The following is a 16,970-nucleotide window of genomic DNA, read 5'->3' on the forward strand; positions in this document are numbered from 1 at the left end:
AAGCGGCTAGAGCACGAAGGAGGTGTAGGGGGACTTACTTGAGTGTTCTAGCCGCTTCCTAAGTGCTTTACAACAGAACAGAGCACAGTCAAGGCTTCTCTATTTGTTTTATAATAAAGAATCCGTTAAATTCCCCCAAGAATTACTATTAATTTTCAAAACAAATTTTATTTCCAAAGCGAACAACAGTGTCGTCAACATGCTCTGTACTCTCATAAAACACGCCACAATAAGCCAGTCAGAATCCCTGTTAGAATGGTTCAAATAATCTGATTGGCTGTACAAGACTAAAGCTGTCAAAAATGTCAAACCATCAAAATTTAAAAATCATCAAAGATCATATTCTGCAATAGTTTACAAACTAAAATAGTTGGGTATGTCGAATTTAACACTCTTGCAGTTTCTAATACAGAATCTGAAAGTGAAATGTTCAGTGAAATTCGGCCCAATCGTGGCTCACAAAAATACGCAAGTTATTTCACGTGACAAGTAGAAACAAACTGTTCAAGGCGAGTGTATTATGAATGAACAACAGCGAAATTCACAAGGACATGAAGATCACTAGTAGATCAGTCGTCGCCAAAAAAGGCATAAATGGGAACTATAGAAAATTGACTGCCAATAAGAGGGGAGGGGGTGGGGGGTTAAACATATGAGACTCTTAGAGAGCCATATGGCAGCCAATGAACATGTAAATCAGAACGATACCAATGGCTGATAAACTCACGAACTTTTTTTTTCGTTTTTTTTTTTTTTGTTTGTTTTACTTTGTTTTTATTCCTGTCTTAAATCATGTATCTTATTGTCTATTTTCTCTTACGTACACGAGTGAGAGTATATTTATAATGTATTGCTTTAGTAATGCCCTCTTAGGGCCAAGGAAAAACTGAAGCGTATGAATGAAGAGGAGAGGGAGGCAAGGAGAGCTGAATTGACTCCCAAATATACACAGGTGGTCGAGCAAGATACGGAAATTTATACGTATTCTTGATGTAAAACTTGTTCGGCTCTATTTCCGATTTGCTGGTCAGTCATTTCATCAACACGTGGTACAAAGCGATCAATTTACAAAAACATACCCACTGATCAATTATCAATAATACCATTTGGCCTCTCTGCACAGAATACCTCATTATCAAACTTATCGTGACCGGAAGCATTTTTCAGGCGCCAAAAGCCATTATCGATTGTTTTTTGCACGAGGGACGACATTCTGGGATTTACTTCGAATCTTTGGAAGAGACATGAAGACAATGTATCTTTGGTACCAGCTTTTAGTCGTTCTATCAGGTAAGTATCTGCTTTAAAGAATTACTAAAAGGTAAACAGATCGAGAAAGGGGCGAAAAATTGGTAATTTTTGAATGAACGTTCGCCTTCCATTCAAGCAAAGTCCCATCACGTTTTTACCATCCTTGGATAGAAAAAGCATAAAAATTTTGCAAGAGAGGAGAATTCCAACCGATTGAATTTTGCAAGAAAGAAAGATTCTTACGACGAGTAACTGAAACTTAATTTCTGATGCTGAAAAATTTACGTATGCGAAAAATTTCTTTTATTGGCAGTCATCACAACAATATTTTATTAATTAAGGAAATAGTGATAAACCAAAGGCAACAATTCTGAATAAATAATTAAAAATTGAACTCTCACAGTTTCGATTGAAATTTTTTTTAGCTTTGCTTTTGTTATAATTGTTAAAATTAACGGTGATTCTGCGCTGAAAAGACTGAATATATGCAACACTTTTTCAATGACAAAAGCAAGAGAGATGACAGCAAATTGTGACGCAGGAACTGTAATAGCTTGGGAGACCAAATAATGAGTTTTCTCGTCTCGTCTTAAATTAAAAAATGCCAAGAAGCTTTAATCCAGTCTGAAAGAAACCAATTTGATTCTTTTTCGTCGTTGTTTCCTCCTCCCAAACTCTATAGTGATAAATACATTTGTCTATAAAGATTTGGGCGAGAAAAAACATCTTCCATTAGCATAAAGTAGAAAATAGTTTGGCAGATGGCTCTTTCGGTAAACCCTTGAGGTTTTTTCGTATTCAAATGAATATCAGTTGTAACCCGAGCTATTGTTTTGACTGGCAACCTCAATAAATTGATTTTAAAAGCAGAGGCCTAGTTTATATTTAAAACTGAAATTTTTTTAATCGCGAAATAAAAACTTAGGTTGCCGTTGTAGGAGGAATTCCGCGAGCTTTTTATTATTTTCCTTATCCATTTTTTCTTTAGAAAAAGTGATGTGGGTGGCCTTTCTAATTTAGTGAAACAAATGTCCAATAAGAAAAAACACAAAACCACCACGAAGAAACATGTCACAGAAATAATTGGACGGTTTTATTTATCTTTCTTCTGCATAGCTCTGTCGTGTGTGAGGCTAGTTCTTGCTAATGGTAAGTATTGGAAGGTTTCGTTTTGAAGCATACGCACAGAGATCTCGTTCAGTTCAGTACAGCAAAATTCTCCTGGGGATACAAATTGAACGATTGAACCCAATCTTAAAAGATGTGTACTAATTTAGATCTTCATTTGCATTTGGTAGCACAAATTGCTATATTTAAGGGCTTTGGTGGCCTTATTATAAAATTGACAAAATTTGAATAAAGCCGGCACCTGTTTCCAAGGGACGGCTCTTTTCACTCTTTAACAGTTCGGGCCATAACCATTTCTGGATATCGGTTTCGAGCTTTGTGATTGGGTGAGATCAAAACCAAAACAAAGCAAATTTGGCCTAGAGGTGCTGGAAACAAGAAGAAGCTGATTTTTTTTTTTTTTTGTGGCGGCCATGTTGTAATGCGGTAGTAAGCTGAAAAAAATTCGCCAATAAGGACTGGACGTAAGATACCATTAAAAATATTCGTTTATTTCAAACATTCAACATGCATGTCCCCGACATTCTCGCATTCTGGAAGAGTAAAGCGGATTCTTTCTAGCACAAATTCTTTGTAAGGCTGTGGTCCTTCCACCAAGAGCGTCACAGGAATAAAAGCTCCTCCGCCAGCCTGTTTGTATCTGGAGAACTTCTGTGTAGAGCTTGGCCTCGATGTTACTGTCCGTTGATTTCCCTATTTTGGGTTACAAGAAAACCAATTAAATAAGGTTGAACCAAATAACGCGCACTGATAACAATTGGGACGAGTGAGGTGTGAGATCGCGGAATCGGGACAATTTCATTTCATTTTCACAACCAATTAAATAAGGTTGAACCAAATAACGCGCACTGATAACAATTGGGACGAGTGAGGTGTGAGATCGCGGAATCGGGACAATTTCATTTCTCTCCAGTATAGGTCGAGGAAAGACAATATCTTGCTTCTCTCCGATTTTAAATAGACATTATCAATTTCAGTCCATCAAGCCTTTACGAAAAAGTAACAGTAAAGCAAGAAAACAGTAACTTACCCTTCAATTCCTGGTTATTTTGCCACATCGAAGCAAAGCATGCAGCTGTATGTTTAGAAAGTGCTGAACCGTGCCGATCTGCTGCCCTTTGACATCTCCTAAAGTGTATGTCTTTCTCTGCGATCTGCTGAAAATCTGGACTTCTCGTAGAGCCTCTGGAATGCGTTCCATTTCTCGTGGAAGAAGACAAGCCAGTGCATGCGAGTCATACGTGTTGTCGTCTTCACTTTGAATAACAAGCGGTGTTCCACGTGGAGCTTTGATCTTGAAATTATGATACCTGGAAAATAAACGCCAATAAATACATGAGTGGGATAAAATAAAATCAAGTAGTCACAATCTATATTAAGACCAATACACATGATCGAATTCAATGCAAGAGAATCATACAAGGTATTTTGCGCGCTATTGATCGATTCGCGGGAGAATCTAGGTCTCAGAACACTACAAATTCGGTCCTACAGCTTTTAGTCAGCAATAATATGTCCTTTACAATTACCCTTTGATTTGAACACCCTGTATAGAAAGTTTGTTTAGGTAATCACAGCAAAATGTGAAAGCACGAGCGGTGTTTCTAAACGAGTTTCACAATTACAGACAAGTCCCTTGTGGTTTTAGACGAAAATTTCACTCTCATCAGTTCGTGTAGTTAAACTCCAACCTTTGTTTCCGGAATGCTGTAATAGAGACACTTCGGCAAGGCTTTCCACCAATGTGATTTTTTTATGTTCATCTTCATGCCGCTCTTATCGCACATTTCCCGGATACGATACCTGAAGATGTGAGAGCTCAGTGAACGAATACCTCTTTGTTTTATGTTTGCCCGAAGGAGAACTTACTCGCTGGATAATCACATTTATGTGTTAGATCCGTGGTTTCCTGAAATTATTTTTTAGTGTGCATTCGCCTTAGCTGAATGAATCTCTCTGATGTCAAGATCGACATTGATTCGAAATTTCATCCAGAGCTCCGATTGAAAAGATCCTTTGTTTGTAGCACTGACCCAGGTCCGTGGCAGATTTGTGCCACAAAGACGACAAAGTGTCTCGAGATACTGAATGTGTTCATCCATGCTGTTGGCTTGATCTGAAATTCACAATGTAGGCTTATAAAGGTCCGATAAATAATTGTCCTTTTACTTTAAATTGGCCGGCCACAACGTATGGTTAAAATTTATGGTTTACACGATACTCCGATGGATCTGAACAAAGGAATCCGTCTGGTAGTTTGCACACTAACAGACTTTCAACATTTGTGCACTCGAGCAAAAACCTCGTGCACTCGATTGGAATTTTGACAAATTGGAAGCAAATTTATTCTAGTTTTTTAAAAGATATTTTTTAGGAATCAAAAAAAATGTTGCATACCTGAAAACCTCAACTAAATAGAGGTTATTTCTCGATCGAGCCCTTCGCAACATGGACCTCCACCCGACTTTTCATCTGAATTTTTCCTTCACGTCATCGCGATCACCATCAGTTCTTTGCTTGTTGTGTGTAAATGCTTGTCTTCTGTAATTTTGCAAGGTTTCATGGGATATGGGTAGGGAACCAAGTCACTAGGGCTCGAATAAAGTAATGAGTGAGTTTCCTCGATGTCCCACTACGACATCCATGTTGGTGACGTCATCAAGTATCCAGAAATGGTTATGGCCCGGACTGTTTAAACATGTTTAGCAAAAGAACTAACTACAATTTATGGACTACTAGTTGGAAGGACGGGCGGACTGTTGCAACAGACTAATAGCAATCCACTCGGAAGGCTTTCTTTCCAGGAGCCATTTTTTTAAAAAAAGTAATTTCATGCTCTCTTTAATTTCATTGAGGCGGAAGAGGACTCGGCCAATTTTTTTTCATTTCGTGAATTCATGTAAAGCATTAAAGCAAACATGAATATCTGAAGTTTAAATGTGTCACTAATTTCATGGGAAAGTCCTCTCAGGATGGTGAAAAACCTTTTCAGTGAGGTTAGCCTTCCATAGTAGGATGACGGTTTATTAAAGTCTGTCTAAAATTGCACTGAACCTCTAACCGCATTAATTGTTTTGAAGGATGGCTTTCATTTTGATAGAAACTCAGCTTCGTATGATATCCCCTTCGGTCACTGTGTATGACGCAGTGAAATAGTCCTTTGCTCCATGTCTGTCCTTGGGAATAACCCATTTTGGTATTTTTTCAACAAGGGAAAAAAGAGTCCCGAGTGTTATTTGCCAATTTAATGTAGACATATCTTGTCACCGCTAATTAACATCTACAGTCCATCGTATTAAAATAACTGTGGCCATCTGGCATGGCTTGGGGTAATAATAATATTTATAGTAATGCGTAAAAGCACGCGAAGTTGAATTTACATTTTACATGAAAAATAAATATGTTTCTCGTCTTGTCACAAATGTGGAGCAACTCAAGTCCTCATGAGGAATCGAACTTCAGACGATCGGTGGGAAGACATTAGATGCTACTACTGCGAAAGTCGAGTCTCTTTTAAGGAGTGCGACGAGAGCATGAAACTCGTGCAATGTGATGGAAAGTTTGGGTTTGACAGATGCATTAAGACATACATCAAGGCTTCCAAGTATACACAAGAAACTTACCAGCGGGGTTGTCTTAGTGCAAGTGCATGTGAGGCTCCTTCATGCAAGGCTCGTGGCAATGATACCTGTGAGGTATATTGCTGTGAGGAAGATTATTGCAACAAATGTGCCACACGGATGGTCAGCGGTACCATGCTATTTATATTTTCAATGCTTAATGTTCTGATGGAGCAAATGTCTTAAGAAAACATGTGACTTTTGTACAATTATGTCCTTTATTGAGGGTTTATATTTGTTTCTTAGGATAACTCTACGTATATGTTGCACGGCTGTGCGAATCTGTGCGGTTACATGAACACAGCGGTCAAACGTCGGGCATGCGCAAGGGGATCAATTGTGACCGGCTGCACGCCAATTTTCCGCGCAAAATTTCAAAGGAAAACATGAGAAAAACATCTTGACTCACTTTTTTGTGTAGTTGTTTGTAACTCGTTTGAGACAACTTGGTTCTAACAGCCTGAAAGTAAGGCCCCTAGCCATTACAACTTTCGCACACGTGCAAACGTTTGACAACTGTGTTGGTGGTTATATGCCGCTCAGAGCGCTTTTATTTAGCCCCTGTAATCCCGGGAGGGATAGAACCGGCTCTTTTGCTAGTTTTTGATCCTCAAGTATTTTTAGTCAGTACATCACAGATCTCTGTCGTTAGTAAAACATGTTTCCGCAATGGAGGACTCTGTTGGATTCTGCTCAATCAGTGACATTGTTCGCTCGAATTCTACAAAGCGACTGGCATTGCTTGCTACCTTCAGAAAACACCACACGAGAACAACAAAAAGAAAAAAACTTGTGCAGCCGATTCCAACGGCCATACTTTTCCAATGATCTGCAAAATTAAAATAGAATTCTTAGCAGAAAAATAATCTATCCTAGTCATTAAATTGCACCCTACCCCTGTCTTCCCTCGCACAGCTCTTCTTTGTTTTTTACTTGCCTTACTGTTAGCCTTATATGAATGTGGAACAAAAGAACTTCGTGTGGTAAATTTACTTAATTAATCAAATCCATCAGCAGCATTGCGGGCACACAAGCACATACACGCGTGCTTATCCCCGGAAATCTAACAATGATGTCTTAAGATATCACTCAGTTTTGCGGAAAGTGAAAAATCAGATTGGATGGTTTAAGGGAATTATGAAAGACGGAATGAAAACTCTTCACATTGAATTTGCGGTGTCCGAATTTTCCCGTCGAGGTAGGGGTACCTTTATTAGCCTCGTCTTGCTCACAAGTTCAAAGAAGGGGATTGACGTCCAAACTGACACCAATTTCTTATTTTAAAGGTATTAAGTTAAAAAACATATTTCAAAAACGTTTTGTCATAATTTCATTTATGATACTGTTCCCAGGGGAGGGTTGGAAATAGAATTTCCGCACCCTTCCCCCCAAAAAAAATCTCATAGAGGCAATCCTCAAAAATTTCCACAATACCCCAAAAGGACCTGTCATTATTTATCACCTAGGGAGGGGGGGAAGGGTTGGAGATGCGTCACGAGAAAATTGACCCGATCCCTCCTCATAGCCTTGTGATAATCTCATGAGCCCCCCTGCCCTCAAACCTTTGTTGGCAGTTAATTGGCATTCAATTTTCTATAGCCCCCAGTTATACTCTGTTTACAACAACTGATCCTCCCCCCGTTCCCTTGATAACCCCCCCCCCCCCCCCCCCCCCCCCGTTCCCCAGGTGATAAATATAGACTGTCTCCAGGTAGGTGCGCTTGGTCTCAGGTCAAGCTCCGCGTTATATAGTTTTCTTATATTTTAATGCTGATGATTGCAAAGTGGATTAATCCTTACCAGAATTCAAAGGCTCAGTGAAGAATCCTATCTGTGGTTTATTGGTGCATTGTACTTCTTTGTACAAGAGCTGGAAACCATTCATTTGTAAGTCTCTGGTAGAGTTGTATTCAAAAGTTATCCATAGATTATTTCCTATGGAGTAGATTTCTGGCGGAGGCTTCTCATCTCCACAAAACCTTCCAATTGATGGACTAGAAGAGCTAGGGCCGTCTCTGATCTCCACAAATGGTCCCAAACAATTCAGGAAGGCAAATGATTTTAGTGAGATTTGAACTTTACATCTTTCACGAGCGGAAATTATCCATATGCATTTTTTCTCAGAGCCACAAACAGCTGGACTTTTTGAACTAGCTATGAGTTGGGATGATCCATTTGCCTGCAGAATGAAAGGTTCCTCTGCAGAAACCAAAATTAGAAGAGGAGATATGAGTTAAAGAGATCATATACAAACGTGTAAACAACAAGTATAGTTTGCTTGTGTCTTACTCATAAGAATATGCTCCCGCAGATAACAAGTGGATTTTTCTGTGTTTCTTTACAGTTAGATATACCAAAAAGTTAGAAGAATCGAACAGTGCACATTAGCCGTTCGCGTACGTGTCACCGATGTTTTTTACCGAAAAAGAAAAGACGTTTTCAAGTTGCGAGGGCCCGAATGATGGTGATTTTGTTACAGTTTTACTTATAACTAGAAAAGGATGTTTTTCGTCTCGTCTCGAGCGTGAGGCAAAGAAAAAATTCTTAGTCTTCATCGGATTCCGCGCTCTGATGCTTTATGACTGAGCCACAGAAGCTTTGTGGTAAGCCAAGTTTTTTGCGCTGCTACGGTGTGCGATTTTAGGAGTGTCATATACGTAACTTTAATAAGAAAGGAGTGCGGAATCTGGAGATCGGAAGTTCGATTCCTCATGAGGACTCACTGACACTTTTTTTTTTGCACCGTCTCACTCTTGTGACAAGACGAAAAAAGCATTAAATTACTACACTCCGAAAATGACTGTCTTTGATCATCAAGCAAGCACTTCTAAAACTCAGAAAAGTGGGTTTTACGAGGCCTTGTGGGCCAATTTTGGCCAAATCATCTCTAATTCAGGGCTCATCAAAGCGAGGTCGCACTCAAATTTGCCGCTTTATCGGTTACGAATAGTAAATGATGTCCACGCATTTTTCTGATGATTACATCTTCCAGATAATTGTTATACATTTAAACATGCTGCGCTAAAAATGCCTACATCTTAGGCTTACACAACATTGTTAGATTGTGGACCGTGTGAACCAGTGATCACAAACTCACTTTTTCGTAATTTCAAGTAAGAAAAGCTGGCAGAGAATCCTTGATATTCCATCGCCACATCTGATCTAAATTTCACCCACATGTGTCTTCCTTCTGAATAAAGATTTACTCTCTCTTCGTCACAAAACCTGCCAATAAGTTGACTATTAGCCGTGGCACCGTCCCTGACTTCAACGTAATCACAACGGCACAAAGAACAGTCCTCTAGCTCCATTGTTGATATTGCAAATTTGACTTTGCCACCTCTTGGCGCAGTTATCACCCAAATGCAAACTGTGTCTGCTTGATACGAAGATTTTGGAAATCCTGGACTCTTCAATATTCCTTGATATGTGGTGAGGTTTCCATCATTTGGACATTTAGCTAAAAAGAGAAAATTGTATTAACTAGAGAGTAATGTAAAAGTTTACTATACAAAACCTAGAAATGGTAACTTGCTAAAATGGGTTTTTTTCAACATAGTAAGCGGATTAAGAGGTCAGATAACAAGCGATGCACTGTGGAAGTAAGGTGAGGTATTTTTATTGAGAAATTGATTGTGTTTTTTTATTCTTAAGAGCAGTCGTAAATATTCCATTCAAACTCTTATAAATTCGCCATGACTCATTTCGCAAGATGATAATCTCACAACTGGAGCCTGGGCCGCCTGTGCTGAAATAGGCCACAATATAACATTCTTTTTTGAATGGAACATTGCCAATTTCCGCAATTGTGTGGAAAGAAGTAATTGGGGAGAACTATAAAACAGATGACACACAAAATGCAAACATAAATCGAGTACCATCAACGTGGTTTTGAAATTGCTGAAGTAGAGGGAAACAAGAACAGAGAGGAAAAAAGTTATTGAAATCTCGGCTGCGCTTATCATAGTCTACAACAGTTCAAAACAGTAATCGAGTACCATTAACCCCGTCTATAATTGCTAACGAAAAAGGAGACTCCTCCGTTGCCCCCTGACATTGCTTTTTGGTAACCTTAAGCCTGACGCGTAAGAATTAGCCAGAAGAATTGATAATTATTCATTTATTTGCGATCTTCAGCTTTAAAGCTGGTTTAACTGGGGGCCTGTATAAACAATAACAATGCCAAACCACAAATCTGGAAGCTCTGTTCCCTACACTTTGAAACGACAGAAGCTGCAGTCAGACCGAATAATGGTTGCTAGAACGCTGCTACTCGCTCACCTGCCTTGTGTCTTTGTGACCTTATATCAGCCATCAAACCTGCATACAAAAAGAGAATTTCAAATATCTTTCAAACATCCTGATCATAACCCGTTGGCTTGCTTTTCCAAGGACACGAGGAGGAATTCACAGATCTATAGAACCCGAGAAGCCCACATACATTTCACAGCTACAAAAGAGGATCAGAGAAACCCACTTTTGAAAATTCCCTGAAATATTCGACTGCAACGAAGCCTCCTACATTTGGTATATCTGTCACATCAATCGTCTGCGCGCACTCGATAAACCTGTCGTTCATGTACTCTCGTTACTGGGACTGTAAGACCCCAGGCCTGTAGGAGCTAATCATCTTTTTCCTTCCGTTTTCAGATTAATTGGAAGAACAAATGGTTAATTTCAAACCAGAGACAGATGAATACCTGGCCAACACCACTAGTTTTTTCAGTACCTATACAAAGATGAGCAAAATCTGTCCTCTTAGCAAAGCTAGCTTTTTTAGTGACTTTTTGGAAAAGTTTAAATTCTCAAATTCATCATGTAATAAAAATTTAAGTTAGACTTCATAACCTCTATCTGTTTAGTTTTCTGGAAACGATTTTTCTCAGTGGGGGAGTGAAAAAAATTGATTGTATGTATTATGATATTGGAATTAAATCAATGGTGCATTAGATAACGCGTAAATGCTTGAAATATTTTCCAAAGTTTCAACTTACATAATGAACGTTCACAATATTTGGATATTCTTTCTAAGCAAACACTAAGTGGTTTAGACGGCACGATATTTTATTGGACTGGTAGTTGTGTATAATTAAGTAAGGTTAAAAACGCACGTGAAACGATGCACGACACAAACTTTTGCCTCGATGACAACAGCGAGATAATAATAGTTGATGATCAATGACTAAGATTAATTAATTTGGATGATAAACAGTAGATTCTTAGAATTAGGCATAGTCCACACAAATTTGAATACAAATAAAGTCTATGTGAAAGGAAATGTTTTGGAAAGCAAGTGGTTAAGCTCTTTTTAATCGAATCAGAGAGATGTTCGAGGAGAGAAACATCCTAGAGACAGGTAAAAAATATTAGGAAATGGTTCATTCACCGCTAATCGTGTGGCACGCTTGTGCTGAGTTATATTGTAGATTTGTCGTCGATCCAATCTAACAGCGTACAGGAAAAGTAAGGTTACAGAAGTCTACAGTTAGATTAGAACTTTCCCTAAAAGGTCTACTCAATATTTCTGAAGTTCTACTGTGCAAGCAAACGGCTACAGTTAGTTGTGATCTCACGGTATAGCAAAATATCAGAAAACTTCAAACAAGACGTTATTGAACGATCAACAGGAAAAACGAAATCTAATTGTGCTCACTTTTCTGCCATTTCCTGAGTCAACGCTGTATAAAATTTTAAATAAAAAACTTGACTATTGTAAATTGAAATATTCTCATTTTGATGCCAAATGACTGAAAGCAGACGTCTTAGAATTGCAATTTTTACCGTTTGACGTCAAACTCAACCTCTCCATTGCGGTTTTCATTTCTTTCGGAAAATCGAATTGATCATGATTAGTCTTGATTACTCTAAATTTCTCAAGTTTATTGTTTGAAAACCGTTTCAGTAATTCCGCATCCGTATTCCTTGATGGTCGATTTTAACCTTCGAAGTGCTATTCTTTCTGAGCTACTGAAACTACCTCTTCTTCTTTCCGATGATCATTTTTTTGCGTCGTAAACACCACATCAAATATTACTTGATGACGTAGTTCAGTTTAAACTTACCGAGCCAGACGAGGAACAGAGAAGGAGTCCAGCCACAGAACCATTGCATAATGTCTGATTAGAAGATCTCCCACAAAAATGTACAACAGAAACACAGGTTTCGTGTTTAGTAATGAGAATGTTTAGTTCCTAGATACACGCAATGTTACTTTTACGACCAAGTTACCGCAGTCCCATTATCCTGTCGGCGAATTATCCATTAAACCATTAAATTGAAGAGTATTTCCGGCTTTAACTGGTCTTAAGTAGAGCGTAATCTCAAAAACATTTGTTAATCTCCTCTCCGATGTTATTTACGTTTTTACATCGTTGTTTCATATGGTTTCATTAAAGAAGTTTCATGCGTGCGCACGGCCGTGCATACTAATTCTTCCTTCGAAGCGATTCGGGTTTGGATCAAAATATTGTTGTTTCTTTTCTTCCTTTGTCAGAACCGCTTCGTACAATATCACTTCTGATTTTGATCAAGCAAAAATTGTACATCATGACAATTAGTTCACAAATTTCGTTCCGAATGCGGTTTGGGAACAGAATGAACAAAATGGGAAAAACTAATGTAGTAGTTAGTTAGTAGTAGTTAGTAATACGGCTCAAAAAAAATTTATCTTAAACACCAATTCTTCTATGAATAAATGTAAAAACACTTTCCTAATTACTTCCTTGCTATCAGGAAAAACGTCTAATTTTTTTTTTTTTTAAAACATGATGTGATTATATCAATGGAACATAACAGTACCCAGCAATACTGGGAACATAACGGCACCCAGCAAAACTAGGCTCCGAGAAACACTCTTAATTTTTAAGCTACATGCCCAATTAACCCAAAACGAGTTTGGTGACAGTGGTTAAGCGCGGTCTGTACGCTTATCGGCAAATATATTCGTCGTCACAGGGGTCCAAATGTTGTATACTCACGAGGCACGGAGTCCGTTGTCGATAAGAGTGCAGACCACGCCAAATCACTGTGGGTTTTTTTTAACCACAATGGAGGCACAGAGTCCGTCGTCGATAAAAGTAAACATCACGCTAAATCACTGAGGCTTTTTTTAGCCACAATGGAGGCACAGAGTCCGATGTTGATAAGAATACAGACCACGCTAAATCACTGTGGTTTTCTTAACCACGATGTCGACGTCAAATAAAACGATTCTTTCAGTGCGTGCGTGACCATTGCCTGTTACGTTGACTCGAGCAGAATTGTCTGAACTCTTATCGACAACTATCAGATTGCGACATTACCGGCAATCCTGGTAAAAAAGAATATCACGAGATCGTGGCATAGTCATATCTGCTGAGAAGAGGACCTTACTGTTGTGGATTATGACGGGATGATAACACATTGCAAACTTGTCACTATGGCAATGGATGTCTTCGATAGCATCGAGCCGCCTTGGAAGTTCTGTGAGATGAAAATGGTGATAAGAAAAAAAAACGGCAAAAAAAAAAATTAATGATTCTTAATAGAGTTTTATGAAAGCCATTCGTATATGGCGTACTTGCTTTATCAATGTAAGGGCAAGGAACAGTTCCCGTTTCTATATTAAAGTCGTTAAAGTATCGAGGGTCGAACGTGCACATGTAACCACGCCTTCTTACGTCGCATCCAGACTTTTCCTGCCCTGGCGTAGAATAAATAACTGGGTTTATCCTGAATTCCAAATTTTCACGTTTCTGTAAATTTTTTGCGAATTCATTAATTCAAAAAAAGGAAGATTAAAGTAAATTATTAGAAAAAGAAACTGAAAAGATGTTTCTGGCAGGGCTCGAACCTGCGACCTTCCGCGTGTTAGGCGGACGTGATAACCACTACACTACAGAAACTTACACAATATTTGGAAATTTATTTACATATTTAAAGATAAGTGTACAGATAAATTGCTGAATACCTTTATGAAATCGTTTCGACCAACATGCCAGACTTGTACTGTGATTTTTTCCAAACCTCGATTCCGGCTTTGCCCATAAAAGATCGTGGTAAATGAATACTTGGCTATAATGCAGTAAATTCAGTTCTCTTTGTCTCAAAAAGTTGCCTGTCCTGAACCGTTTACTATAAGCTGCCTCAAAATCCATTATAAACGACTCTATTTTATGTTGGAAGAAAGGGAGTTGAAGAATTAAGAATTTCTTGTAAATGTTTCAGTAATTATTTGCCTTATTTTTGCCCCATTCTTGACTCAAATTTTAACGAAATTCACTTTCAAGATGGCCTGCACATTTGACATTTGGCAAGTGTCGCTTTTCTCCCAAACTCTTGCTGTGCATGTCTAAGCCACGTTAACGAAAAACATCTGGGCCTAGTAAGAGATAGTACGCTATCCAAAGTATAAATAGCTATCCAGCGGATAATTGTTATTGATACGTATTGTACTATCCATCGGATAGAGATTTATCCAACGGATAACGTTATCCACCCTTCGAAACACCGGAGCCGCTTTTTCTTTTGATTTCACAGCAGTGCAATTACATTGCTTTGTATTTGAATCATCAGTACTTTAAAGTGCACTACTTTTTAAAATTAATTTTTTGTGATAACTTTGCTATTAAAGGTGCCCAGCGTTTTAGGATATTTCCTCACAGTTCATTCGTAAAAATAAAGTACATAGCGTTAAGACTTGTTAAGAGAGAAAACACTAAGATCGCTGCGCCAAGCTCAAGCCTGAAAGCTCTCTTACAAAGATCGCCTCTGCAGCAATGTAAGGTGCATTTAATTAATACCAAACCATTACAAGTTTCCTGATTGGAACATTTATAACTGGTGTCACAGCCTCTGGCAAAAACTTCACCGTTGCCTCTAGCATACAACTTTGCACAGTTGTCGAGGTTGGGCGCGCAAGTCCCCTTTGTGAGATTTTTTGCGCAGTTTTCCCATGAGACTTGACTTGAACATAAGTAACATTCCAAAGCACAACCCGACATGTTTGAGCATGTTGGACAAGAGAGAGGTGAGAAGGCTGGGAAGTTTATTGTTATCACTCGGATCGAAATAGTGGCTGTTAAAGGAAGCAAATGAATTACAAAAATAAATGATTACAAGTAAGGAGCAAGAAAATAAGGAAGGCGAACGGAAATTACAGGAACCCTGGTTCCAAACCTAACTAGACCCTGTGAGCAGGGTAACTGGGATACCTGGATGGTACTGGATCCTTGGAATCAAGTGTAGTGATACTATGGGTGTCGGACTAGTATACTGAAATAGTGAGCTCAAGTCTGGCTAAGGCATACACCTATTTCAAAACACAGGCATGCTCTGCATGCAAGAGTTATTTTTTGTAGGGTGGGTGGATTACTTGAAACGTTGTAAGTGGTCTACATTCTTACAAAAGGAAAGAAGAGTATTAACGCGGAAAAGAACGAAAATGTCGAATTACCTCACACACAGGTATTTTGTGGTAAATTATGTGTGTTGCGCGAATAAATGTCACCAAAAATAAACTGTATTGGTGCCACGGATACCTGTTACTACAAAATGCAGACAGCAGACTGCAGACCGGGTACAAAATATAGACTGCAGACTGCAGAGTGGGTGCAAAATGCATACGGAGAATCTGAAGAGTTTTTACGTCTGGTAATAACATGTCATCTTGCAGCTTACCGAGTGTCACGCAATCGCTTTTCCGCGATCAGCCTTCACCATTATTTGCACAATTGTGGAAAATTCCTGGCCCATTTCTTGATGAAAATAGATCGTAATATAATTTCAAGCCTTTAATATAGTCTTCTTACTTTGCGCGCGGGTTGGTTTGTGTGATGTCTGTACAGATTTTACCAACGTAATAAAAGTAGATGACGTAAATAACAATAATGGTAAAGCAAGCTTAAAACGGCAGAAATTGCCAGAAACTACAACGGATACACAGGGTATGAGTAATTTTTATTGATTTTATGAGAAAAATGTTTATATTTCGAAATATTTATCGTTGTAAATCGACCATATTTCGTTCCCTGTATACTGTTATCGTAGCTACGTTCCCTGGCATCAAGTGAATCCAACATGCCGTCTTTCTTCACTATCAGTTTGCATCCGTTAGAGTTTTGTTCTTTAGTCTCACGGTAAGAGTGTTGTTCAACAGATTGCATAGAGTATATGCAGTTTGGTTTCAGATTTTGCTTTTTACAACAAGTGTACGTTTTTCAACTAAGACATTGGCATACTTGGCATACAAGGCATTCAAGGCTTTCATGGCTTTCAAGCGTTGGCGACTCAATCCGTTCGAAAATTACCGCTCAATAACATCTTTTAGCGTGGATTGGCCGCGAACAGTACGACTTGTGTATGCGTCTGTAAGTATTTTGAGCGTTTGCGCCGTGACACTACGGGTGATCGTAATCTAAATACGTTGAAATATAAAACGACTGACAAAAGAGTTTTATACGTCAAATACGTATACGTTTTATACGTCCCGTGGTTCGTCATGTGACCCGGCCCTGTCTGTGCATGACAACGTCAATCATCATCAAGATAACACGCGTGATCAGCATATGAACACTTCATTGGATCACAGTTGGTTGTCATGGTGTTGAGAGCCCAATGACCACTGGGTACTATTGCGCAATTTTTCCATTTTGTGGCGGAGGAAAAAAAAAAAAAAAAAGACGACAACTAGACCCTGTGAGCAGGGTAACTGGGATACCTGGATGGTACTGGATCCTTGGAATCAAGTGTAGTGATACTACGCGTGTCGGACTAGTATACTGAAATAGTGAGCTCAAGTCTGGCCAAGGGCATACACCTGTCTCAAAACATAGGCACGCTATGCATGCAAGAGTTATTTTTTGTAGGGTGGGTGGATTACTTGAAACATTGTAAGTGGTCTACATTCTTACAAAAGGAAAGAAGATTATTAACGCGGGAAAGAATGAAATGTCGAATTACCTCACACACAGGTATTTTGTGGTAGATTATGTG

At 38.8% G+C, this 16,970-nt stretch overlaps 1 protein-coding gene, 1 long non-coding RNA gene and 1 other non-coding gene across 5 annotated transcripts; 1 reads left to right on the forward strand and 2 right to left on the reverse strand.

The window, feature by feature from the left end:
- The first annotated feature begins 882 nt into the window (after positions 1 to 882).
- Positions 883 to 10,885, forward strand: LOC131787306 (uncharacterized). Its single transcript, XR_010716174.1, has 3 exons — positions 883 to 1,290; positions 9,559 to 9,606; positions 10,650 to 10,885. It is a non-coding gene; the product is annotated as an uncharacterized lncRNA (long non-coding RNA).
- On the reverse strand, positions 2,605 to 13,409 carry LOC131787291 (tolloid-like protein 1). 3 transcript variants are annotated; one of them, XM_066161244.1, is made up of 7 exons: positions 12,062 to 12,446; positions 10,281 to 10,319; positions 9,097 to 9,459; positions 7,800 to 8,198; positions 4,777 to 6,828; positions 3,410 to 3,689; positions 2,605 to 3,072 (listed from the first exon to the last, which is right to left on the reverse strand). In XM_066161244.1, exons 1-5 carry the CDS (start codon positions 12,108 to 12,110, stop codon positions 6,632 to 6,634), a joined length of 1,047 nt encoding a protein of 348 aa, XP_066017341.1. In that variant the 5' UTR covers positions 12,111 to 12,446; the 3' UTR covers positions 2,605 to 3,072; positions 3,410 to 3,689; positions 4,777 to 6,631. The 3 variants fall into 3 exon arrangements, with proteins under 3 accessions (XP_066017341.1, XP_058960385.1, XP_058960377.1); XM_059104402.2 differs by lacking the exon at positions 12,062 to 12,446 and adding an exon at positions 13,301 to 13,409 and having other exon boundaries at positions 2,605 to 3,689; XM_059104394.2 differs by having other exon boundaries at positions 2,605 to 3,689.
- Positions 13,410 to 13,809: 400 nt separating this feature from the next.
- On the reverse strand, positions 13,810 to 13,882 carry Trnav-aac (transfer RNA valine (anticodon AAC)). Its single transcript has one exon. It is a non-coding gene; the product is annotated as a tRNA-Val (tRNA).
- Positions 13,883 to 16,970: the final 3,088 nt, after the last annotated feature.

The sequence above is a fragment of the Pocillopora verrucosa genome, chromosome 14, assembly GCF_036669915.1.
Source record: "Pocillopora verrucosa isolate sample1 chromosome 14, ASM3666991v2, whole genome shotgun sequence".
In the NCBI taxonomy this organism is placed as follows: domain Eukaryota; kingdom Metazoa; phylum Cnidaria; class Anthozoa; order Scleractinia; family Pocilloporidae; genus Pocillopora; species Pocillopora verrucosa.

Bases quoted from the DNA above. Each gene is read 5' to 3' on its own strand.
- LOC131787291 (XM_066161244.1), bottom strand. From the start codon at position 12,110: ATGCAATGGTTCTGTGGCTGGACTCCTTCTCTGTTCCTCGTCTGGCTC. The intron at 8,199-9,096 runs GTGAGTTTGTGA...TGGTTTCTGCAG, and splicing joins TTACTTGAAATTACGAAAAA to AGGAACCTTTCATTCTGCAG. The intron at 6,829-7,799 runs GTAAGGATTAAT...TTAATTTTGCAG, and splicing joins CACTGAGCCTTTGAATTCTG to ATCATTGGAAAAGTATGGCC.